Here is a 25,115-nt window from a genome sequence, read left to right as displayed (position 1 = left end):
GCCACCGTGCCCAGCGATAATTTCACATCTTTGTGAATATACTAATAAGCACAGAACTGTACACTTGGAAAGGATGAATTTTATTATATGTGAACCATAGCTCAATTTTTTAAGTAAGCAAATAGAGGAAGATGCACTATACTCACATTAATCAAAAGGATACTGGAGTAGCTATTAATATATTCATCTTAGACAAAGCAGACTTTAGAATAAAAAAGGGTATCAGAGCTAACGAGGGACATTCTATAATTATAAAGGAGTTAGTTCTCCAAGAATTCATCATCATCTTAAGCTCCTAAAAATAAAGTGTCAAAATTCATGACATAAAACAGACAGAACTGAAAAGAGAAATAGACAAATCCACAATTGCAGTTGGAGACTTCAAGACCCCTCTTTCAGTAGATCAAACAGGCAGAAAATCAGTAAGGATATAGATGACCTGTACAGCACTATTAATTAACTTGATCTAATTTACAATTATAGAACATTTCATCGAATAACAGCAGAATGCACATTCTCCTCAAACACTTGTGGGATGTTCACCAGCACAGACCACATTCAGAATCATCACATACACTTTCACAAATTGAAAAGAATAAAAATCACAGAAATTGTGTTCTCAGATCACAAAGGAATTAAACTAGAAATCAAAAACAGAAAGACAGCTGACTATAGTTGGAAATTAATCAGTGCACTTTTAAATAAACCATGGGTCAAAAAAAGGAAGTCTCAAGAGAAATTAGAAAATACTTTGAACTAAATGAAAATAAAAATTATAAAACTTGGTGTTTTTTAGTTAATTTAGTGCATAGAAGAAAATTTATAGCATTAATATGTGGAAGAAGATTTATAGCATCAACATGTGTTAGAAAAGAAGAAATTCCAAAATCAATAGCCTAAACTTCTAGCTTAGTAAACTAAAGAACAAAAAGTTAAATTTAAGACAATAGGAAAAAGAAAATAATAAAAATTAGAGCAGAAATCAGTGAAATTAGAAACAGAAAAACAATAGAAAAAAATCAATAAAAGCCAAAAGCTAGTTCTTTGAAACGACGAATAAAATTGATAAGCCCCTAACCAAGCTAACCAAGGAAAAGCAAGGGAAAAGACACAAATTACTAACTTTGAGGGAAAAAAAGAGGGACCATTACCATTGATCCCACAGAAACTGAAAAGATGATGAGGGAATACTGTGGACAACTCTATTCCCATAAATTTGATAATTTAGATCAAAGGAAACAACTTCTTGAAAGACACAAACTACCAAAACTTTCTTAAGGAGAACCAGATAGCTTAGATTGTTCTATGCCTATTAAACCAATTTATTTAATAGTTAAAATCCATCTGTAAAAGGAAATGCCAGATCAATATGGTTTCATTGATAAAATCTGCCAAACATTTAAGGAAGATGGAATACCAATTTCATGTAATGTCTTCCAGAAAATAAAAGAGAAAAGAACACTTCCCAACTCATTTTATGAGTTAGAATTACTCTAATGCCAAAATCAGATAAAGACATTAGAAGAAAAAAGAGCTATAAATATCTCTCATAAACATAACTGTAAAAATCCTTAATAAAATATCAGCAAATTGAATCCAGCAATATTTAAAAGGATAACAATATATCATCTTTAAATGGGGTTCATTCCAGGAAGAGAAGCCTGGCTCAATATTTATAAATCAATCAACATAATACATCATATCAATAAACTGAATAAGAAAAGCATACGATCGCATCTGTATATACAGAAAAAGCATTTGACAAAGTGCATTGCTCACTCGAGATTTTAAAACTCTAAAAATATTAAGAATATAAAGAAAACTTCTTAACCTAATAAGGATATATACAAGAAATCAATATGTAGCATCATAATGTAAAAGAATGAATATTTTTTCAATAAAATTGGGGAAAAGATAAGAATGTCCTTCCACATCATTCCTCTTCACTATCATACTGGAAATGTCCTAAATATGGCAAAGAAATGTAATAAAAAGTCTACAGTTTGAAAGGAAGGAACAAAACTGTCTTTATTCATGTATGATATGGATGTCTACATACAGAAAATCTCAAAAGATCTACCAAACAAACAAAAGAAAAGCTTCTGGAACACATAAGTGAATTTAACGAGGTCATAGGACACAAGATTAATATACAAAAGTTAATTACCTTCTTATACACCAGCAATAAACAAATAGAATTGTAAAATTAATAAACTAAATACCTTTTGAAATAGCATCCCCCCAAGATGAAGTACTGGGGTATAAATCAAACAAAATATATAGAGCATCTGTATGCAGAGAACTAAAAAACATAGACAAAAGAAATCAACGATCTAAATCACGAAGAGAATGAAGACACAACTATGGAATGGAAGAAAAACCTGCATTTATAAACCATATATCTCATAAAGGGTTAATAATCAAAACTATAAGAAACTTAAACAACTAAATAGCCTTGCCAACATGGCAAAACCCCATCTCTATGAAAAATACCCAAACATTTGCCAGGCATGGTGGCATACGCCTGTAATCCCAGCTACTTGGGAAGCTGACCCATGAGAATCGTTTGAAGCCTGGAGGCGGAGGTTGAAGTGGGCAGAGATCGTGCCGCTACACTCCAGTCTGGGCAACAGAGAGAGACTCTATCTCAAAACAAAAAAACAAAACAACAAAAAAATTTTTTGGAGAGAGATCCAAGATGGCGGATCACTAGCAGCTCGGGATTGCAGCTCCCACTGAAAACGCAAAGAACGAGAGGACGCCACACCTTCACATGAATTCTTGTTGCTCACGCACCGGGAGATTTCCAGCGGAGGAGCCCCACGGGTCGCCAGCGCGACTCTTGTGACCGGCGAGGCGGTTTTGCCGGCGCCTCGGAGCGTCGGTTCTTGGTGCAGAGTCAGAAAAGCACCATCAATCTTAACGCCGCTGATTTGGTCGGGGCAGTGGGTTGCTCAGATTTCGGCGCTGAGAATCAATAAGTTGGACGTCCACTCAGAAACCCAAGTACAAAGACGGTAATTATAAAGACCACAGATGGATAAATCTACAACGAAGGGAAGAAAACAGCCAAAAAAAGGCTGAGAATACCCAAGATCAGAACGCCTCTCCCTCAGCAGGGGATCCCAGTTCCTTATCAGCAACGAAACAAGGCTTGATGGAGAACGAGTGGGTTCCAATTACAGAAGCAGGCTTCAAAACGTGGATAATAAGAAACTTCTGTGAATTAAAAGAACTTGTTCAAACACAATCTAAAGAAACTAAGAACTTTGAAAAAAGGTTTGACGAAATGTCAACAAGAATACAAAATTTAGAGAGGAAAATAAGTGAATTGATGGAACTGAAAAACACAATACGAGAACTACGTGAAGTATGCACAAGTTTTAACAGCCGAATTGATCAAGCAGAAGAAAGGATATCAGAGGTCGAAGACCAACTCAATGAAATAAAACAAGAAGACAAGATTAGAGAAAAAAGGATAAAAAGGAATGAGCAAAGTCTCCAAGAAATATGGGACTATGTGAAAAGACCTAATCTACGCTTGATAGGTGTACCTGAATGTGACGAAGAGAATGAATCCAAGCTGGAAAATATGCTTCAGAATATTATTCAGGAAAATTTTCCCAACTTAGTAAGGCAGGATAATATTCAACTCCAGGTAATACAGAGAACACCACAAAGATATTCCTCAAGAAGAGCAACTCCAAGGCACATAATCGTCAGATTCACCAGGGTTGAAATGAAGGAGAAAATACTAAGGGCAGCCAGAGAGAAAGGTCAGGTTACCCACAAAGGGAAGCCTATTAGACTCACAGCAGATCTCTCAGCAGAAACCCTACAAGCCAGAAGAGAGTGGGGACCAATATTCAACATTCTTAAAGAAAAGAACTTTCAACCAAGAATTTCACAGCCAGCCAAACTAAGCTTCATAAGTGAAGGTAAAATAAAGTTTTTTGCGAACAAGCAAGCACTCAGAGAATTCATCATCACCAGGCCTGCTTTACAAGAGCTTCTGAAAGAACCACTACACATAGAAAGGAACAAACAGTATCAGCCTTTCTAAAAAATACCAAAAAGTAAAGAACATCAATACAATGAAGAATTTACATCAACTAAGGGGCAAAATAGCCAGCTAATATTAAATGACAGTATTAAACTCACATATATCATTATTAATTCTAAATTTAAATTGACTAAATTCCTCAATTCAAAGACAGGCAATTTGGACAAAAAACTAAAACTGTATGCTGAATCCAGACCCATCTCACATTCAAGGATACACAAAGACTCAAAACAAAGGATAGAGAGAGACTTACCAACCAACCAGAGAGCAAAAATAAATAAATAAAAAGCAGAAGTTACAAATTTTGCCTCTGATAAAATAGTATTTAAAGCAACAAAGATCAAAAGAAGCAAAGGAAGGACATTATATAATGATAAAAGAATCAATGCAACAACAAGAAGAGCTAAAGGTCCTAAATATACATGCACCCAATACAGGAATACCCAGACATACAAGACTTATAAAGAGACTTAGACTCCCACACAATAATAGTGTGAGACTTCAACATTAATATTAGACAGATCAATGAGACAGAAAATTAACAACGATATCCAGGACTTGAACTCAGATCTGGAACAAGTAAACGTAATTAACATTTATAGAACTCTCCACTTTACACAAAATATACATTCTTATCAGTACATCATATCAACTTAGAAGTTTAAACGAAATGTTGGTTGGCTCCTTGTTTGTTACTCTCTTCCCTCATTTTCTTTCATGTCTCCATTATTAAGGACAATTATAGGCATACCCATATTTAGACTGCATTCTAGCCCGGGCAGCAAAGCAATACCCCCATTCTCTCTCCCTCTTCCTCTTTCTCTTTCTTCCTCTTCTTTATTCTTTTTCTCAAAAAAAAATTTTTTTTTTACATGGGATGGCAAAGTACGGAACGGCCAACAATATTCTGAAAAACAACCAAGCTGGAGGACTCACACTGCCCAATGTTAAGACTTACTATAAAACTACAGTAATCAAAGACAGCGTGGTCAAAAAAACAGACACATAGATCAGTGGAACAGAATAGAAAGCCCAGAAAGATATCCACACAAATGCAGTCAACTGATTTTTTACAAAGATGCTGGAACAGTTAGATGTTTATAGGCAAAAGAAAGAAAGAAAGAAAGAAAGAAAAGTCCTTGATATAGGCCTTATACTTTACCTGAAAATTAATATGAAGTCAAAATATATCATAGACTTAGTATAAAACACAACACAATAAAACTCCTAGAAGAAAGCATAAGAGAAATCTACTTGACTTTGGGTCTGGTGACATGTTTTTAGATACAATACCAAAAATATAATTTAAAAAAATGGGTAGTTGGACCTTATTAAACTTTTGCTCTATAAAAGGTACTGTTGGCCACATGTGATGGCTCAGGCCCATACTCCCAGCACTTTGGGAGGCTGGCGCATGCACATGATCACTTGAGGTCAAGCGATCGAGACCAGCCTGGCCAACATGATGAAACCCCAACTCTACTAAAAAAATACAAAAATTAGCCAGGTGTGGTAGCACATGCCTGCAGACCCAGCTACTCAGGAGGCCGAGGCAGGAGAATCACTTGCACCCAGGAAATGGAGGCTGCAGTAAGCCAAGATCATACCATTGCACTCCAGCCTGGGTTACAGAGTGAGACTCCATCTTAAGAAAAAAAAGGCACTGTTAAGAGGATGAAAAGAGCCGCCAGGCATTGGCATGTTGCCTCATGCCTATAATCCCAATGCTTTTGGAGGCTGAGGTGGAAGCAATCTTTCTACCTCAGGTGTTCAAGACCAGCCTGGGCAACATAGCAAGACCCCATCTCTACTAAGAAAAAAAAAAATTAGCTGGGCATTGTAGAATGCCTGTCATCCCAGCTACTCGGGAGGCTGTGGTAGGAGAGTTGCTCAAGCCGAGTTTGAGGCTACAGTGAGCTATGGTTACGCCACTGCATTCCAGCCGGGTGACAGAATGAGACCCTGTCGCTAAAAAGAAAAAAAAAAAAAAGAGGATGAAAAGATAAGACACAGGATGGGAGTTAATATTTGCAAATCACCTAGCTGATGAAAGGTTGTATTAGTCAAGGTTTCCCAGAGAATCCGAACGTTTAATTCCAGAGGTCAGGGGTCTGAGGGGAGGGTACCAGCTATTACAGGACCCAGAGTTTGAAGAGCCAAGAACCAGGAGAACTGTGATGTCGAAGAAAAAATGGATGCTCCAGCTCAAGGAGAGAAAATCTGTACTCTCTCTGCCTTTCTGATCTATTCAGACCCTCAGTGGATTAGATAATGTCCATCTACATTCTGAGGGCAACGTTCTTTACTTAGTGTACCGATTCAAATGCCAATCTCATCTAGAAACAACCTCACAGACACACCAAGAAATAGTTTTACCAGATATCTGGGCATGCCTTGTGATAGCCCAGAGATGCTGATATATAAAATGAACCATCCCAAAGTTCATATCCAGAAAATATGCCAATAATGTCTAAAATTCATCAATAAGAAAACAGAAATCTGAATTTTAAAAATGGGCAAAAGATATGAACAGACATCTCACCAAAGAAGGTATACAAATGGCAAATAAGCATATGGAAAAATCATCACCATTTGTCATTACAGAAATGCAAGTTAAAACAACCACTACATACCTACTAAAATAGCGAAATTGCAACCAACTGGTAATACCAGTGCTGATGTGCAGAGACACAGAAACTGTCACTCATTGCTAGTGGGAATGAAAAATGGTGCTTCGGAAGTATAGTCTGGAAGTTTGGCAGTTTCTTATAAAGTTAAACACAGATTTACCATACAACCTAGAAATTATGCCCCTACGTATTTACTCAACCGATTAGAAATCTTATGTCTACATAAAAACCTGCACACAATGTTTATAGCAGCTTTATTCATAATAAAGCTGGATGCAACTAAGATGTCCTTTAACAGGTGGATGGGTAAACAAACAGTGGAACAGTCATACTATGGAACATTATTCGGAGATAAAAGGAACAAATTAGTAATTCACACAATATGGATGAATCTTGAGTACATATTGCTAAATGAAAGAAGCCAGTTTCAAATGTTATATATATATATATGATATATATATATAAATGTTACATATATATAATGTTATATATATAAACGTTTTATATATATATATATATATGAGATGATGATTCCATTTATATGATTTCTTTAAAAAGGCAAATGATAGAGGTGGGAAATAGACCAGTGGTTGCCAGAGAACTGAGAAGAAGGAGACAGGTGGCTAAGTGAAGCATAGTGGATGTTTTAGAGCCATGATACTATTCTGTATGATACTGTAGTGATTGATATATCTGCTAAGGGCTTGATATCCAGAACATACAAAGAGCTCCTACACTATCCATTTGTCACTATGCATTTGTGAATTTTGCAGCACAAAAAGTAAACCTTCCGGTACGCCAATTTTTAAAAATCTACTAGGAGGATGAGTAATCGCAGGATAAAATGCAGAAGATGACAAAAGAATCTAATTGCACTACAAATGTGTGAGAGATCTCACTGAAGGGCATGGAGACTAGAGGTGCTGACCTAAACAAGTTGGGAAGTGACAGGAAACAAGAAGGCTGAAGACCAGACGAGCTGTCCATAAGCACGGCCCTCCAGTTGGTAGAGCTGTTTCTCACAGGGGTATGGGTTGACAATTCTGAAACCCAAGTACATGTACGCTAACATTCAACAATTAAGTAAATGGATGGCAGATGGAAGAAGCCAGGTTTTTCACTGCTGAAGTGGGAGGTTACAGAGAAGCAAAGGAAGAAGGATGGAATGAACTGTATGAATGTGTTAGAGTCAGAGACGGTAGCATGAACTCGCATGAATTCATGTTTAACTTAATATAGATACCGATGATATGCTGATGATAGATACGGAATCATTACAGTTATGTGTATACCCAAGCTGGGGTACAAACATGTATTTCCTAGCTCTGGCCCCTAGTGGGTCCCCAGTAGCAATATGCAAACCCACTACTCAGATCTGTTTCTGATAGCATTCTCCAGCGAAAGGAACTGGGCTCCTTGGAGAAATGGCTGATTCTAGGGCTGAGCAGAAAATATGCAAGATGAGTCTGGAGTAGCTGTAGTTCCAGAAAGTAAGGAAGGGCTCAAAAACAAAACAAAAAAGTATGTCAAAGAGACACAGGAGCCAATAGAAAGATCTCCCAGGTGCCAACACTGGAACAATTTAAGCAACAATATAAATAACATAGTATTGGATTATAATGAAAAGCGCAAAATAAAGATCCATGAGTGCACATGGATATAATAAATGACTGAATAAACAATAGCAGAAGAATTCCAAATAGCTTATTACATACTGCCCCCTCAAGGAAGTGAAGCGCAACTCCCCAACCCTTAAGTGGAGGCTGTTGAGGAAAACCATAGACGTGTCCTTTTCAACAAGTTATATCAAGAGAATATGCTATCAATATCAATATCAATATCATTTCATGTTAACCCTAATCACCTGGTTAATTATTTGATCAGTCTTCTGTTGATAAGCCTTGAGGCTCTGGTAATGTCTGTGAAGTAAGGGCAAAGGTAACGTTTATCAGGTTTCTTCACCATAATGCTAACTATAACATTATAGATATATTTTTAAATGGCCACAATAGCTCAGGGCCCTTGCAACATACTCTGCAAAGTGACTTTGCTGCTCCTTCCTGGGAGAAGTGATTTCTATTTCCCCACCTCTTGAATCTGGGCTGGCTTGCAACATGCCTGGGCCAATAGAATGTCATGGATGTAAATTCACACGAGTTATAGAGTCTCAGGAGGCAACTGCATGTTACTAGATGTGGAGGGACACATGGCCTGAACGTCCCTCTAACCCTAGCTGATAGCCAGCCCACTACCAGACATGTGAGTTAGACCAGCCTAAATAAACCCGCCCCAGCAGACTCTCCTCTCTGACCCCAGACACAAGGAGCCAATGCAAAGCTAGCTGAGCTTGGCCCAGATGGGCAGGGCTACCCAGCTGACCCACACGGGCAATACCAAAAGCTTTCTGTTTAAAGCCACTGAATTTTGGAATGGATTGTTATACTGCAATAGCTGTGCTCCACTGGCACCGAGGCGTAACAATGCGTGTAGGAGGTTATTTGTTGTAACACACTGTGATTACAAAAGATTAGGAGCAGCCTCAAGGCTCATCAATAGAACACTCATCAAATAATTACAGGAGAGCCAAACAATGGAATATTATGCAGCTGTTCAAAAGAATGAGGCAGCCCTATTGTGAATCAACACGGAACAAATTCCATGATGCATTTTTAAGCGAAGCAGCAAGAGTCAGAAGAGTATATAGAGCAAGCTTCTACTGATCCTTTAAAAATATTTGTATTTGCATAGACTGTCTCCGGGAGGGTACACAGAAACACATAACAATGGCTGCCTCTAGGAAGGAGAACTGGGTGCCTGGGGAACGAGAGTGGAAGCGAGACTTCCTTTTCACGCTATCCTCTTTATCTTTCGAATCGTGTAAATGTGTTATCTATTCAAAAATAAATAAAAGCAGACTGTAAACACTCCTGCGCCTTTCAAATTCAAAGAGTCTTATTATTCTCTTTCCAAGACTCCCAAGATCCACCGGGACCACAAAACAGCAGTGAGGGAACCAGTCTGATGTTCTCTGCTCTCTCCGACAGCCCCCGCCCGCGCAGGGTGAAGCTGGTTTCTCTGTTGAACCCTCGTGAGCTTCGCCCGGGCGACACTACCTGGCCGGCCACTGGAGGGCAGAGCGAGGCTTCCTTCCCAGGGAGGAACTGCAGAGGCACCGTGGTCGGCCCCGAAGGCTGGCTGGCTCCTACATGAAAGGCTCTGGCGGCCGGGCGCGGTGGCTCAAGCCTGTAATCCCAGCACTTTGGGAGGCCGAGGTGGGTGGATCACGAGGTCGAGAGATCAAGACCATCCTGGTCAACATGGTGAAACCCCGTCTCTACTAAAAATACAAAAAACTTGCTGGGCGTGGTGGTGCGTGCCTGTAATCCCAGCTACTCAGGAGGCTGAGGCAGGAGAATTGCCTGAACCCAGGAGGCGGAGGTTGCGGTGAGCCGAGATCGCGCCATTGCACTCCAGCCTGGGTAACAAGAGCGAAACTCCGTCTCAAAAAAAAAAAAAAAAAAAAAAGGCTCTGGCTTTCCGTTTTTGTTTGCATGTTTGTTTTCTTTCTTCTTCTATTTCTTTTGTCTTAAAAAAAAAAAAAAAAAGAAAAGAAAGAAGGAAAGAGAGAGAGAAAGAAAAGAAAAAGAAAAAAGGTCTCGACCCAAGATGCCCTCTCCCCCCCAAAAAAGGTCTCGATCCAAGAACCCCATTCCAGGCAGTAGGTTCGCCAGCCATTGCCCTCCCAGTCCGGGGCCTGTGCGCCTTCGCGGAGAGAGGGGGACATGCCCCGGCTCTCCTCGCCGCTTACCTCCATCTACCCGGCTGGATACAACCGCGTGGGGAACTTGCCCTTCAGGCTGCTGAAGACTTGCTGCTTCACAAATCTTAGGATCCGGGAGACCCAGAGGGTCTGCCTTTGACCCCGCCTGTGACCTTAAGAAACCCCCTTTCCACCTGCGCCTGTCCCACAGCTGTAAGTGACAACTGTAAGAATGAATTAAGCATTTGATTTGTGACACTGTGGAACTAAGCACTTTCTGGACTGTGTTATGCCCCATTTTACAGATGAGGAAGCTGAGCGCTCCGGGGCCGGAGTAACTTGCTAGTGGTTATACAGCTAGTCAGTGGCTGGCAGGATTTGAATCCAGGGTTCCCCGGTTCCTGAACCTCTGCTTTTATCACTTATCCCGCCTCCGAGGGCTACTGGGGAAGAGGGGGGTTTCAGAGAAGCTGCTAAGGAAAAGGTCTGGAAAGGGCCATCGGAGACGATATTCACTGCGCTGCTCTGCGCGCCGCGCGGCGGCAGGCCTCTGGGAAGTCGGCTTCCCCCAACAGAGAGATGTCGTGACATTCTTGCGCCCGGGTGGAACCGGCGAAGAGACCGAGGCCCAGAGTGGCGCAGGGCGAGCCCCGAGGCTGCGCCCCAGACGTGGAGCAGCCACAGTCGTCGCTCCTTCCGCTCCACCGCGGTCCGCACGCAGGCGCCGGCTCCCCGAGGTCCCGGACGCCCTGGCTGCACGCCTGGGTAAAGGTCTTGATGAGTCTGCAGAAGCGCGCCCACGCCCGAGACGGCCGTTTCGGCCGGCTTGGGAAGGGGGTCTCAGGGCCGCAGCGTTCCGGTCGCCGCCCGCCGAGCCGGGTTTAGGGCCACTCCCCGCACCCCGCTTCTTCCCCGCCTGGAGAGGGGGGCGCAGCTGTGGGGCACTGGAGCGCACGACGCACCCCGTCAACGGGTCCTTTCGGCAAACGGAGTTCCTGTTTTCATGCAAATGTCTTTGTTAGCGCACCGGGAACCAGAAGGACTGAACCGCAGCTGACGCGGGCTGCGCGCCGCTTTTCCGCCTTCGCTTGATTCAGCCTGAACGACTTTAACGCACTGGGAACAAAAACGCCGGCGCCGCGGAAACCCGCAGGAGCAGCAGGAGGAGCGTGGCTCGGTTGGAGTCGGCGAAAGGCTGTGCACGCTGCGGCGCACGTGGCGGGGCTGGTGCCTTCTGGCCTTCACACCGCATCACCAAGGGCAAGGAACCTCCAACTCTGCCTCAGTTTCTCCACCTGCACTGGAAGTCCTATATAAGGGATCCGCCCAGAGCCCGCTCCTTGCTGTAATTATTTTGTCTAAACACTGCAGGAGGCACCGTTGAGGAGGCTGCTGCGGGGAGTTTGCCTGTCAGAGAGAAGGGGGAGATAAGAAACATACAGAAAAAATAATTTCACATAGCAACAAGTGTTAATATCATAGCAAACACCAATGCAACGCTTGTGCCAGGCTATGCTCTATGCTATATGCCCATTAGCTCATGTAATCCTCACTCCCTTGAACAGATAGGAAAATGCAGGTTGAATCATCTATTCAAGGGAAATAGGAGGTTAAACAATATGTGGGGAAACAGGTTGAACAATAGTCTCAAGTGCCCAGTAGGTAGGCTGGGTTTCGACCCAACCAGTCCAGCCCCAAGTGGAAGCTTTTGCACACTCCATTACACCACTTCTGGCTGTAGTAGGAAGGATGTAAAATGGTGACATGCTCCAGAGAGTTGGGACTAGACAGAACCTGATCCTAAAAGGATGTCAGTGGACATCTCTATGCAAGGGAGTGTCTAAGCTGAGACCTGCACAATGAGAGGAACTAGCCGGGCAGAGAACTGAGCGTGTCCAGCAGAGAGAACCTGAGCAAGGGCAGAGGCCTTGAGGTGGGAGAGTAGATTCAGGGTTTCATGAACGTAAGGGTGGAACTTAGTGAGCAACAGTAAGGAGGAGACTGGAGATGGTCAGGAGCTGGGGGCAGCAGGCTTTGCAGGTCTCCGCAAGGAGCTGGACTTTTACCTAGGTGTGATGGGAAGTTGTATTGTGATGCCCACTGAAGGAATTGCGTGGATGGAGTTGGACTAGATGGTGGATGCCCTTCCTGCCCTGCCAGCCCAGGATTCAAAGAGGAAGATGTTTGCTCAGGCCTTAAGCATGCCCCTCCTCATCTGACCTCCTGGCTTCTAGGAGATTCCTGAGGACATTCACCGAGACTCAACATTCACCCTTGGTCACCAACACAGACTTGGAGGTGTCAGATCGGGTAAGCCCTCATCTTACACATAGGGCTGAGACTGAGGCCCCAACTTCAGAGATGTGTCTTCACCTTTGAGTAGGAGGAGCAGGGGTGGTATCTGCGTCATTTACTCATGTACCTGCAGCACCTAGCACAGGCTGACCTGCCCATCCTGGGACCCAGGCAAGTGGGGCTCTGCCCTGGGCAGCCTCCAGCTGCGTACATCCCCATAGGGTAGAGTCTGCAGTGCCAAGAGGATATACCCATCCAACTCTTTGCTACAGATTCCTAGGATCCCTGAGCTCCCTGCCTAAAGGTCCCAAGCCCGCTGCCAGGCCTCTTCCTGGTCTATTGTCTGGAGGCAGAATGCTAAACCCAGGGTGTAGCTGAGGCGCACTGTGGAGCATGGGGCCTGGATAGAGCTTGGACCTGCCGCCTGGGACGTCTACACACATACATGTGAGGTGTGCACGAAACAGGATGGAACTGCGGATGAGAAGGGAAGGTGGCAGTTTGTGGGCTGGGAGGTGAGTGGCCAGGGGATGGGGCTGGCTCTCCCCAGCACCACCACATTTCAGTATAAGTATCTAAGAAATCTGTTTCCAAATTGCTCCTGGCCTTTCGGGCTTCTGTGAAGTTATACTTACTGAGGAGAAGGATAGAACATTTAAGAGAAGTTATTGATTTGATTTATAGCTTTTAAATATTTAGCTTTAAGGCTGAGTGGACACCAGCCTCTACCAGTATCAGGAGTGGGTTTGACCTAGACCATAGGAGATATTCAATATTTATCAAATAGAAGGATTAATCTCATTTAATTTAATCCTCACACAGACTCAATGGAGGGAAATCACATCGTCTGTATTTTATTGATGAGGAAACTAAGGCTCGGAGAGATTTAATGACTGGCCCAATTTGTCAAGTTAGAAATTTGTCTAGCAGAGCTGAGAGCCTCAAGCCCTAACGTGTCTGATTCCAAAATCTGTTGCAATTGGTTCATGACAAGTTCACACCCATTATGACCACATTAAATATATTATAACTGTTTGAGGATGTCACTCACTGACCTTTGGGGAGGTAAGCACTGTTTATATTACTTGAAAAAGGCCTTCTCTTTTTCATTCTTACTCTACGCTCTCAGCCACCTTTGGGAAGTCGTAAGACAGGAGTTAATGCTCCATTGAACAAATGGAAAACTGAGGACTGAGCAATAATAGCCCAAGGTGTCAACAAGGCTTAAACAAATAGGGATTTTTTTTTTCATGTAGCAAGAAATCTGGAGGTAGCTAGGCAAGGACTGGTATAATTGCTGCATCATTTCCAGCAAACAACTTCTACCTCTTGGTCTGTTCTGGCTATTTATTTTTGCAGCATAGCAAACTGTCCCCAAACAACAACCATTGCATTTTCTACGGTTTTGTGAGTCAGAAATCTGGGCAGGGCTCAGCTGGGTGATCCTTCAGTGGATCCATGGAGCACGGACTGGAGTCACTCAGTGATACTCAGCTGCCGACTGGGCTAGCCTGGAGAATCAAGATGGTTTCACTTAGCTGTCTGGTGCTTTCACGGGGATGGCTGGAACACTGAACTCAGCTAGGTCCCTGTCCCTCTCTATAGAATCCCAGGGCTTCTCCAGGTGGTCTCTCCAGCTGGGTAGTTTGACCTTTTTCCTGGCAGCTCATGGCTCCCAGAGGCCATAGCAGAAACTGCCAGTCCTCCTAGAGGTTAGACCTGGAATTGGCATGGCATCATTTCCATCATACTCTGTTGGTCAAAGAAGTCACAGGTCAGCCCAGATTTAAGTACAGGGAAAACTGACTCCTTCCCTCCAAGGGAGGGTCAAAGAATCCACAGCCATCTGTAACTCATCACATGGTCCAAGCTACTTGAGATGTAGTCATTGTGTCTCAAATTCCAGAAAGTGTGGAGGAAGGTGTTTACCCTCCCTTTTAAGACATTTTTCTAGAACATTTCCCATTGGCCAGAACTTATGTGGCCACACCTAGGATATGGAAGGGAAGCTGGAAAGTGTAATGTGTATTGCAGGAGGCATGCCATGTACTCCGATGAGAATTAGGGATTTTGTTGCCTAAGGAAGAAGGGGAGCGTGGGTATTGAGGACCAACGAAAATCTGTCCCACAGTTAGATTTTTTTGTGGTGGTTGTTGTTGTTGTTGTCTTTGCTGCCAACAGCCGAACCCTGGTCCTAGCAGAGATGTTTCAATAGCAATCTTCTCCTTTCTAATACATCCTTCACTCTGTCCTCAGAATAATCTTTCCTTTTTTTTTTTTTTTAACTTTTTATATTCCTATACAGTATATCTTTTAATCATTCCTATGCCAACAGCAGGTGTCCAAATTGTTTTGTGTTGTGTGGAACAGTAATGGCGTCCACCACACACCAGGCACCGTGCCAAGCACTGAACGATCATCTCTCACTTGATCTCCGCAGTATCCCACGGAGGGAGGACTGCAGATGAGGAAGCAGAAACCCAGGGAGGTTAAATGACTTGCTCCGGGCCACACAGTGAGTGGGTGCAGGGCTCCCTCTCTGACTTGCACAGGTCTGCAGAGAGGCCTTCTCTGCCTACCTCATTAAAAATGGCCACCCACTCAGCAGTCCCTCCCCAGCCTCCTTCCCTGCTTTCACTTTCCCTGTAGCACTTTGTAGCACTCTGTAATACCATCTATTGACATGCAGTAGATTTTCCTAACTGTTTCTTGTCGTCTCCCACACGGGGATGTAAGTTACACCCGGAGAAGTATCTTCTTCCGTCAGGTGAATCCTCCTTACCTAGAACACAACATCTGGCGCATAGTAGGTGCTCAGCAAAACCTTGTCAAATGAACAAAGAAGCACACATAAGAGGACTTCCTGGAGCCACTCCTACCCAGTTCTCACGCCCCCGGCGGTCACCTCTGGGTGTTCCAGGCCCTCAGCTGGTCCCCTCACTTCTTTGATCCTATTCAGGGAAATCAGCCTCAGGCCCTGTCTGAAAACAGGAGAACCAAGGAGAAGCTAGTCGTGGAGGAATTAGTCCAAATAGGTGGGGATTTCTTTTTAATTAGAACTTTTTTCCCTGCCTTAATACAAAAGGACTTGTGTCCCAGCTGCTGGCTCTCCTGTCAAAGCTTGTCCCCGGCTGAAAGCTGGGGCTCTGTGTTCCCACCAAGATTCTACCGTCAGAATCACTGGGGAGTGGCGTGGGCTCCACGGAAGGAAGGTTCTGGGGCAGTGGGGGCACATGGCCTCCCTGGGACAGGCACACACCTGGAAACCTCACCAATGGGAAGGACTCCACGTGGGTGACGGTGAAGCTGGTGACAGGCATGTGGGGTCACTGGACTGTTCTCTCCACTTTCTGTAATTTGAGAATTTTCTTGAGAGAGAGAGAGAGAAAAGGAGTGTTTTTCCCTGAAGCTCTCTTTTCCCGACAAGCCCAGAGGATTTCCTGTAGCCCTCCCTCCCCACCATATCCCACCCACAACTTCTCTCTTCTCCTCCCCCTGATTTCAGGAGAGAGCAGTTCTCCTCTGCTTGCTAGCTGCCTGTTTGCATCTGGGACACTCACAAAGATTTGATGCCTGATTGTTCCCCCACTTGCCAAGATTTGGGTCCAAATGGCCTGGTGAGGGGCTGCAGGGCACTGATGGGTGCTAAATGCTCCCTGGGTGATCCTGGCACTTGCTAGAGTTGAGCAACTCCCTTGTTACCCCAGACCCAGCCCTGACCCTTTGCTCCACTCAGGGGTCTCCTGTTAATAGGGTCCAGTCTCCTTAGAAGACAGTTTAGCAACATATTTTGTTACCTGAGCCCATCCCTGGGGGCCACCACAGCTGCCTAAGTGGCTTGAGGAGCTATTTCTTCCCAACCCAGATAAAGAGCCTGATTCACCACCAGCACTCCTGGTGGATGGCATCCTCCTGTTACCTTATGCACCGCAGGTTCACTGTGACCATTTGGAAAGTACAGGGCAGCACACAGGAGCTGGCCACAGCCCACTTCAAGCCCAGGAATTTGTGAACAGAAAGGAGCCATTGTCTCCAGTCACTTGAAGGGAACAGCTCAAAAACACATTCAAAGGACCCTGATGATAATGAATATGCTAATATGATTTCCATTGGGCGCCTGTGCTGCCTCCAAAAAACCCTTTCTGACCTTCCTCATGGATTCAAAGCTTTCATTGAAGTCGACAGGGGATTTGGGTTAAACTAACATGAAAGTTTTCACTTAAAGGGACAAAGCTGGGAGTTGTGAATTAAGCGTGAGTTTCACATTGGTCCTGACACCCCCAACCTTGAAGGGGAAACGCAGAGATTGTGAGTGGACCTTCTGGACCTTCTAGCTATTGCCTTTCGCGGGAGAGAGCTAGCAAGCATCAAAGGTCCCTTTTGCAAGACACGTGAGCTCTGGAGGCCTGGGTTTAAATCCCAGCTGTGACACTTACTAGCCGGGTGACCTTGAGAAAGGCAAATCATTTCTCTGCTTGAGCCTCAGTTTCCCCATCTGTAAAATGGTTTGGATAATATTTCCCTTGCAACATTGCTTCCAAGATTAAATAAGAAGTCTGTATGTGGGAGGGGTCAGGGAAGTGGAAAACATCTTGGAGTTCCCCACTGTCTCGCCCAGTCGGAGACCCAGCAAGGGTGTGAACACCTCCAGCCTCCCGTATCCCAGACCTTCTCTCCTTCATTCAGTGTACACTTATGAAGCATTTCCTGAGTGCCAGGTACTGTTTTGGGGCTGGGGATTCAGCTGTGAACGAAACAGATGAACTCTGCCCTCGGTGGAGCTGCCATTGTAGTGGGAAGGACAGACATGAAACTCATGAACAGATAAATAATGTGAAAGTGGGCCGGGTGTGGTAGCTCATGCCTGTAAGCCCAGCACTTTGGAAGGCCGAAGAGGGGTGGATTACCTGAGGTTAGGAGTTCTAGACCAGCCTAACCAACATGGTGAAACCCCGTCTTTACTAAAAATATAGGGGTGTGGTGGCGCATGCCTGTAATCTCACTATTATAAAAGTTCTTGAAGGCTTTGTTTATGGATGTCTCTTTTATTCCCTTTCCTTCTCTTGTTTTTCTGAATAAAAACCAGCAAGTCCAACCCCCAAGCCCACCTACCAGCTCGCCTCTGCACCTCTGGTCCGAATCCAGCAGGCGTGTTTGACATGTGGTGGTGCTGGAGGGAGGGGTGTGTAATTAATGATGGTTATTAAATAATAATGGCAGCACCTTGAAGTTCTTTCCTCTCCAAAGCCTCACAAATTAGACGCCTTGGAAATGCTGTGCCCGTCGCCAAGATGCACCTCCATCTGGGGTGGAAGCAACATCTGCTAAACAGCTGCATCTTGTTTAAAAGCTGGTACTTAATTCAATTATTCAGCTCTGGTAGGGACAGGCAGAAGCGAGCAGGAAGGGGCAGGCCCAGTCATGGGCATAGGCCGCTCTGTGTCTTCCCGAGTTGACCCAAACTCCTCTCCCACAGCGTCCCTCCTCATACCTGTTGATTCAACCAAACTAGACATCTCTACATTTCCGGAACGGGCCATGCTCACTCACGCTGCCTCCTTGCTCACTCAAGCTGTGCCCCTGCCAGGAACACTCTTCTGCTGCCTGTCCAACTCCTGTGTCCCTCAAAAGGCCCAACTTTTCAGGAGGACAGAGCATAGGGAATCACCTCCCATGAGCCTCTCAGTGCTTCATGCCTTGCTCAGCTGGAGCATTCATAACATTACATTGCAATTTTGTGTACCCTGCTGTTTTGTAAGCCCCTTAGGCTGGGAGCCATGTTTATTTCATTCGTGTTATCTCAGCATTGTACCTGATTCCCCATAGACACGGTGTGTTCAGTGGATGGATGGATGGATGGATGGATGGACGGATGGATGGATCAATGGATGAAGAGATTTAAGGATGGAAGAAAGGAGGGAAGAACGAAGAGGTAGATGAACAGATGGACTCACTGCCGCCATCTAAATCCAAGCCACCGTCATTTCTCACCGAACTGTTGGGGCCTCTCACTGGTCTTTCAGTTTCTACTCTTGCCCCCAACAGTCTCTTCTACTCAAAGTAGTTAGGAATCTTTTGAATATGGAATTACATCATGTCGTTCCCCTGTTAAAAACCTTCCAGTGGCTTCCACATTCCTAACCCTGACCTCCAAACCCCTGGAGGACACAGCCCCTGCTTTGCCTTCTGATATCACCTCATCTCTGTCCTATGCTCTGAATACTTGGGGAACCTGCCAAGCTCCCTCTCACCTCAGGACTTTTAAATCTGCTCTTCCCCTTTGCCTGGGACTCACTTCCTTGGATTTCTGTCAACCTAGTATCTTCTTAAGTCTCCCAGTCTGCTCAAATGCCACATCCTCAAAGAGACCCTTCTGTACTTTGCTAGTTAAAATAGCCACCAGTGTGATCCTTAAAGGCAAAGGGGCCTGATCCAAACACCAGCGCTTTGGCTGCTGAAACCCAACGGACTCCCCAGAGCGTCATCCTCAGCTGGGGTGGTGGTGCAGACCTCCACCCAGTGCGTACCCACAAGCCATCCCTTCCCCTGGGTGCTCACTCCTCCTCTCCATCAACTAAAGATCCTTCATGAATGGGCCTGTCTGGAACTGCCGCAATTAAACTATCAGAGCAACATTGGACCATTTGTTTACTATGGCACTTAGAGCTGGAATGGCTTGTTGTTTTGACTGTTTCTATTTTCGGCTCCATTTCCTAGGGGTAGTGGGGAGAGGGTAGGCAATGAATCCTGGTCTATTCAAGCAAAAAGATGTATCAGTGAAGCCTAGAATTTCAGAGTCACGGAATTCTAGCATCATTGTCATGGAATACGAGAGCAGTGAACATCTATAATTTTGGTTATAGGTTCCTAGATTCATGGGATTCTAGAATCTTACTCAACGAAATTAGAATCTTAGAGTCAGACAAATTTAGACCCAAAGTCTTAGAGCGATGGGCTCGGAGGAGACTCTCGCTGTGTCCGCTCCACATCTCCTTTTCAGAAGATCTTCTCTGGGTACCTTATCCACGATGTCCCCCCCCCCGATCCACCCACCCGCAGCCTATCACTCTCTACTGTTTTAATTTTTCTTTATGACACTGATCACCCCCTGACATTTGATCTATTTCTCTGCTTATTTGCTTATTGCCCGTCTCCCCCACATGTGAGATTGAGGTCAGGAACTTTGCTTTGTTCACCATTGAGAATGGTCCTCAGAACAATGCCTGGCGTGAAGTGAGGGCTAAATAAAGAAGTGCCCATTCATCCACCAAATGTTCATTGCATCCCCACTTCATGTTGGTGCCTCAGAGCTGATCTTCTCTCAGGACGGGAGGCAGGTCTCATCTTGCATGCCAAATGCAATTGGCAGTAGATACCCAGAGCACGGTGTTGAAAAGACTTCTTGGGGCTCATCCAAGCTCCGTGGGGAATGGCGATTGATGAGCAATGTCTGGCATGGACCCAGCCATGGGGAAAAGCGGCCATCTCTGCTCTGGCCTCAACCCTGCACTGAAAAGGCTGAGGTCCAGAAGGAGATGTACCAGGCATGCATGGGGTGCACAGCCAGGGTTAGAACCCCATCTTCAGTCTCCCCTCAGTGTTGGTTCCTGAGCCCAAGCTTCTCGCCAGCACCTGTGTGTGCCCTCCCGTCCCCATCAGCCCTTAGGCTCTCCCTCCCCGCAGGCCTTCCTGGGATGCAGGGGCTGCTGGAGTCCCTGGCCCTGAACCCCAGCCTGGGAACCCAATTCTGGAGCACTGCCTGAATGCACAAGCCAGTTATTTTTAAAAATCCAAAAAGCAAAGGAAGAAAGAGAAAGCTCACTGCTTCGGTCTCTGTACCAGCCCTGGCGGAGAGAATAGAGACTTGAAAGGAACAAAGGGTTTCCTCAAACACGGCAGATCAAGGGCTTGGCTTATGTGGTAACCGGTAACCGACCACCGCGCTTTGTGACAAATCCTTCAGAAGGCGACGGCCTCTGTTCCCTCCGCAGCCTTGGCAGGAGGAGGTGGGGGAGCAGGGGACACCCTTCCCCGTCGCCCCCCAGCCCCGATCGGGCTGCTTACAATCATGGGCTTTGAGAACCCGTTAGGCCCTCAAAGGCCCTTGCAGAGCATGGAGTCCAACCCGCTCTGGGTCAGCCAGGCAGGCAGATGCCCTGGACAGGCTCAAGGTCACACGTTCTTCCTCCCTGGGTTGCACCCAAGCCTCCCTGTCCTCACAGCTGCCTGAGATGCCCTCTCGGAACTCTCCCAGCCACCAAGACTTCCTACTTCTTTTCCTCCTGCGCATTTCTTCCTCCATGGTGCCTCTGGGGTGTGGTGTGACCCCTGGGCCTCCAGGGAGTCACACCATACTCCTGGAAGGGTACACAGCAGGGGTCTGCTGGTGGACTAGGAGATCACGGAAGGACAGCAGCCCACATGACACTCCAGGGTGGACAAAAGCAGCTGACTCGGGTGCTGTGCCCAGCCCTTTACGGCGATGCCTCCTGTAGGCACCGTGGCGACCCCACCACATAGGTAGGCATTATTATCCCCATTTTCCAGATGAGAAAGCCAAGGCCCCAGAAGCCTGAGCGAGGTGCCCAAGGGGGTTGGCAGGGTTGGCAGAGCTGACGCTTGAACTCGGGGTTGCCTGTCCTCTAAACCACACTCCTGTTAACTGGTCTGCTGTGCCCCGCTCTCTGTGTGTCAAAGGCAGGCAATGCTTTACCCCACTTGGGCACTGAGGAAGGCAGCGGAGGGGCCGGACTGGGAACAAGGGGCTTCCCTCCATCAGAGGCCAGCATGCTCACAAGCCACACGCTCGCACCTGCACGCAGGCTGCAGAGCCCGCCAGGTCTCCTCATCCACCTCCCCGTGTCAGCCTCTCTTCTCTGCCTCCTCCCTGACTTGTGCTTTCTCTGGCTCTTCTCTGCCCCATCTGTCAATCTGCGTCGTCTCCATTCTGTGGGCCTCTCTCTCTCTCTCTCTCATTTTCTGCCTCTAGCTCTGTCTCTTCCCCAGCCCTCCCCATTTCTCTATTCCTATGTCTTCCCTTTTTGTCTCTCTGCATCTGTGTGCTACTTTCTCTGTCCTCGGCGTGCGTGTTCTCTCATTCTCTCTCTCCCCCCCACCCCCATATTCTAGCTGTCCTTTAATCCTCAGCATCCAGGGTTTCACTGTCTCCACGTCTCTTCCCCAGCCCATCTCTCCCTGTCTATGCTGACGCATCTCTCCCTCTCTCCCCAGCATTCTCTCCCTCTCCCTCTCCCTCTGTCTCTGCTCTGTCCTCCCATGCTTTCCCTCCTGCCTCTCTTTCTGGGTGTGTGTGGGTGTAAATGTGCCTCGTGTCTCTCTCTCTTTCTCTCTCTCTCCGCCTGCCTCTCCCCGTCCCTCTGTCCCTCTATCTCTCTCTCTCTTTGTCCTTGTCTCTGTCTCTTTCTCTCTGTCTCTTTCCGTCTTCCTCTCTGTGTTTTTCTCTCTCTCTGTCCCTCTGTCTCTGTCTCTCTCTGCATCTCTCTGCCTCTGTCTCTGTCTGTGTCTCCCCGTCACCCCTGCCCCTGCTTCTCCGCGTCTCTCCCTGCCTCTCTCCCTCCAGCCTTCCTCACCGTCCCCTCGCCACCCTTCCTGGAGTGGCTCCTCTGTCACACCCCCACACTGACACACAATATTCCAGCAAATCCCAGCTTAGCTGGAGGGGGGGATAAGGAGGGATTGGTCAGGGGTATTCCAAAAAGTGGATTTCAGAAGGGGGGCGGGGGTGTCATGTTAAAGGAAACTGCGCCAGTCTCGTCTTTTTCTTCCTCAGAAATGACTGGTTGCTTTCCTGGGAAGCAGAAGAGAAAGTCCCTGAATAGAGATTTAAAGCAGTAAGCTCAGATTCCTTCTTTTTAATATTTATAAAGAGAGAAAGGGGATAATTTCAGGAAGATCATTTCAAGGCGAAAACCCACATATTTTCAATAGAATTATTCCAAAAGCCCCTTTCCGGCTCATTGGAGTGTATAATTTTCTAAGTTAAAGACACCAGGCCTGGTTTCCAAGTTCCCTAAAATGACGCAGCTAAGAGCGAGCCAGAAGGAAGTAAGATGAGAAGTGGGGGAGGGTAGCCGAGGAGAAGGACAAGCCTGTCCCAGGGCTGGGGCCAAAGGGAGAGCAGCCGCCGGCATGCCGGCCCCGCCTCCTCCCTTCCACCTGTCTCCTCAACAGGCCAGCGGAACTCAGGGCTGTCAACGTCAACAAATACCTGACCCCAATCCGGAGACCCCTCTCCAAATCCAGGCCTGTACAGTCAAGTGCTGGTCTAGGAGGCCCACGGGCTCTTCAGGCAAGGTGTGTTCAGAGCTGCCCCACCCCTGACATCTTCCTCCCCAACCCACCTCCATCCTCGGCCACTATTCAACTACCCCATTGCCCAATCTGGCATCTAGGAGTCAGGCTTGGGTCCCCCCTCACTCCTGCCCCTTCTGGGTAGCTGCCAAGTCTTGTTGAATCTACCCTCTTCATACCTGTGGAATCTCCCTCCATCGGCATTTTCACTGCCCAGAGTGGGCCCCCACACCCCTGGTCTACACCGCAGGGAGGCTCCGGCAGGTCTCTGGGCCTCTTGCCTATATTCAAGGTGATGGAGTGACCTTCTCGTAGCCCAGCTCTGAGGAGGGCCCTCTCTTTCTCAGAAACACTCATAGCCCCCTCCCGCCTCGTCACCTCTAAGGTGAAGACCGAGTTCCCCCACCCTGGCATTCATGATAACCACAGTCTGACTTCCTCGCACCCACCATCCCATCACAAGTTCTTCACTGTGGCCAAAATGAGTCACTCTCTTCTGCCTACCCAAAAGGAGTAAGAAACATTTTTCTTTCTTTCCTTTTTTTTTTTTTTTTTAGATAAAGTCTCGCTCTGTCACCCAGGCTGGAGTACAATGGCGCGATCTCAGCTCACCGCAACCTCCGCCTCCTGGGTTCAAGCGATTCTCCTGCCTCAGCCTCCTGAATAGCTGGGACAATAGGCACCCGACACCACGCCCGGCTGATTTTTTGTATTTTTAGTAGAGACAGGATTTCACCATGTAAGCCAGGATGGTCTCCATCTCCTGACCTTGTGATCCGCCCGCCCTGACCTCCCAAAGCACTGGGATTACAGGTGTGAGGCACCTTGCCCAGCCTGAAATATTTTTCTACCTCCACGCCCCGGCTGTGGCTCCTCTCGTCTCCTGGAATGGCATCCTGCTGTCTTGGACTGTGTTGCCCACACCCAACCTTTAGGTCTAGCTCAAAGGGTCCTCATGGTCCTGCTGGGCACAGGTCATCTTTCCTTCTCTTTGACCCATGGCACTTCACTTAAGACATGAGATAGGCTGTGTGGCCTGAGAACAGGTGAGCTCTGTGGCTAAACAGAGAACAGGAAGTAGGGACCACTCTCACGTTCTCCCAAACCAAACCAAGTGAGGAGATTCTGTGGTTCTGCTGGGTCCCTAAAATTGTGAGGAGGGTCCCCTGATAATACTGTTATCACGGTAAGTAGCAATCTCATTGCGGAAATCAACGTTTGAGTACTCACTGCGAGCCAGGCGCTGTGCTAAGCGCTCGTCACGTGTTATCTCACTCAGTTCACAGTAACCGGTGTGATGAGGACTCTCATCGCCCCAGGGGTACCGATGAGGAAACGGAGGCTCAGAGAGGGGGAAGGACCATCACCGCATCACTCTGTGAGCCCGAGAAGTCAGCTCTGGCTGGGCCAGCCGGAGCTGGAAATCCTCGAGTTTAACCTCTAACACACTGAAAATGCGGACACCTGAGTACTAGCAGGAGCTGAGTGATGCGGTCCCTCACCTTCCCCACTAAAGGAGGACCAGGTGCTGTGAGGCCGTGGCCACGGCCCTCCTTTGGGCCCAGCTTCCCCAGCTTCTCAATGGTCCAGTTCCTGTTTGAGCTTGTTGTGTGACCTCCAGCTGGTTCTCTGCCCTTTCTGAGCCTCAGGGTCCTCAGATCAAAGACTACTGAGCGCCCACCACCTGCTGTTTCTCTAAGTTGCCTTGGTAACTCCCCATAGCATACAGTTTCTCTCAGTTATCCCTTCCCCCTCCATTTTCCCTTTCATTTTTCCTTTTCTTCATGATATTTTTTTGTTCTCCAGCCCTATACCACAGCAGGCCTCTCATGGCCTTTCCTAGATTTATGAGAGATCATCTCATTTGACCCCACAGTGACCCCGTGAAAGAAGCCCCATTTTCCAGATGAGGTAAGTGAAGCCTTGAGATAGAAAGAGGTCAGCCAGTGACGCCACGTGGGCCTAGAACCCTGCCCATCCTCTTTACTCCAGCTTTCAAGGCCTTGTCTGCCCTCAAAAGTATCAAGAGATTTATTTAAGCAAAAAAAACACCATG

The 25,115-nt window shown here is 46.4% G+C and overlaps 1 protein-coding gene across 1 annotated transcript in view; it reads right to left on the bottom strand.

Moving 5' to 3' along the window:
• Positions 1–25,115, bottom strand: part of LOC101045654 (tyrosine-protein phosphatase non-receptor type substrate 1-like) — a 101,543-nt gene that overhangs the window by 26,726 nt on the left and 49,702 nt on the right. The window contains exon 2 of the mRNA XM_074406339.1: positions 10,502–11,860. Within this exon, the coding sequence (XP_074262440.1) occupies positions 10,502–10,751 (250 nt within the window). The 5' untranslated portion in view covers positions 10,752–11,860. The remainder of the gene's footprint in view (positions 1–10,501; positions 11,861–25,115) is intronic.

Source organism: Saimiri boliviensis, chromosome 9, assembly GCF_048565385.1.
Source record: "Saimiri boliviensis isolate mSaiBol1 chromosome 9, mSaiBol1.pri, whole genome shotgun sequence".
In the NCBI taxonomy this organism is placed as follows: Eukaryota; Metazoa; Chordata; class Mammalia; order Primates; family Cebidae; genus Saimiri; species Saimiri boliviensis.
Note: the sequence above shows the minus strand (reverse complement) of the source record. Positions and strands in the feature narration are given on the sequence as shown.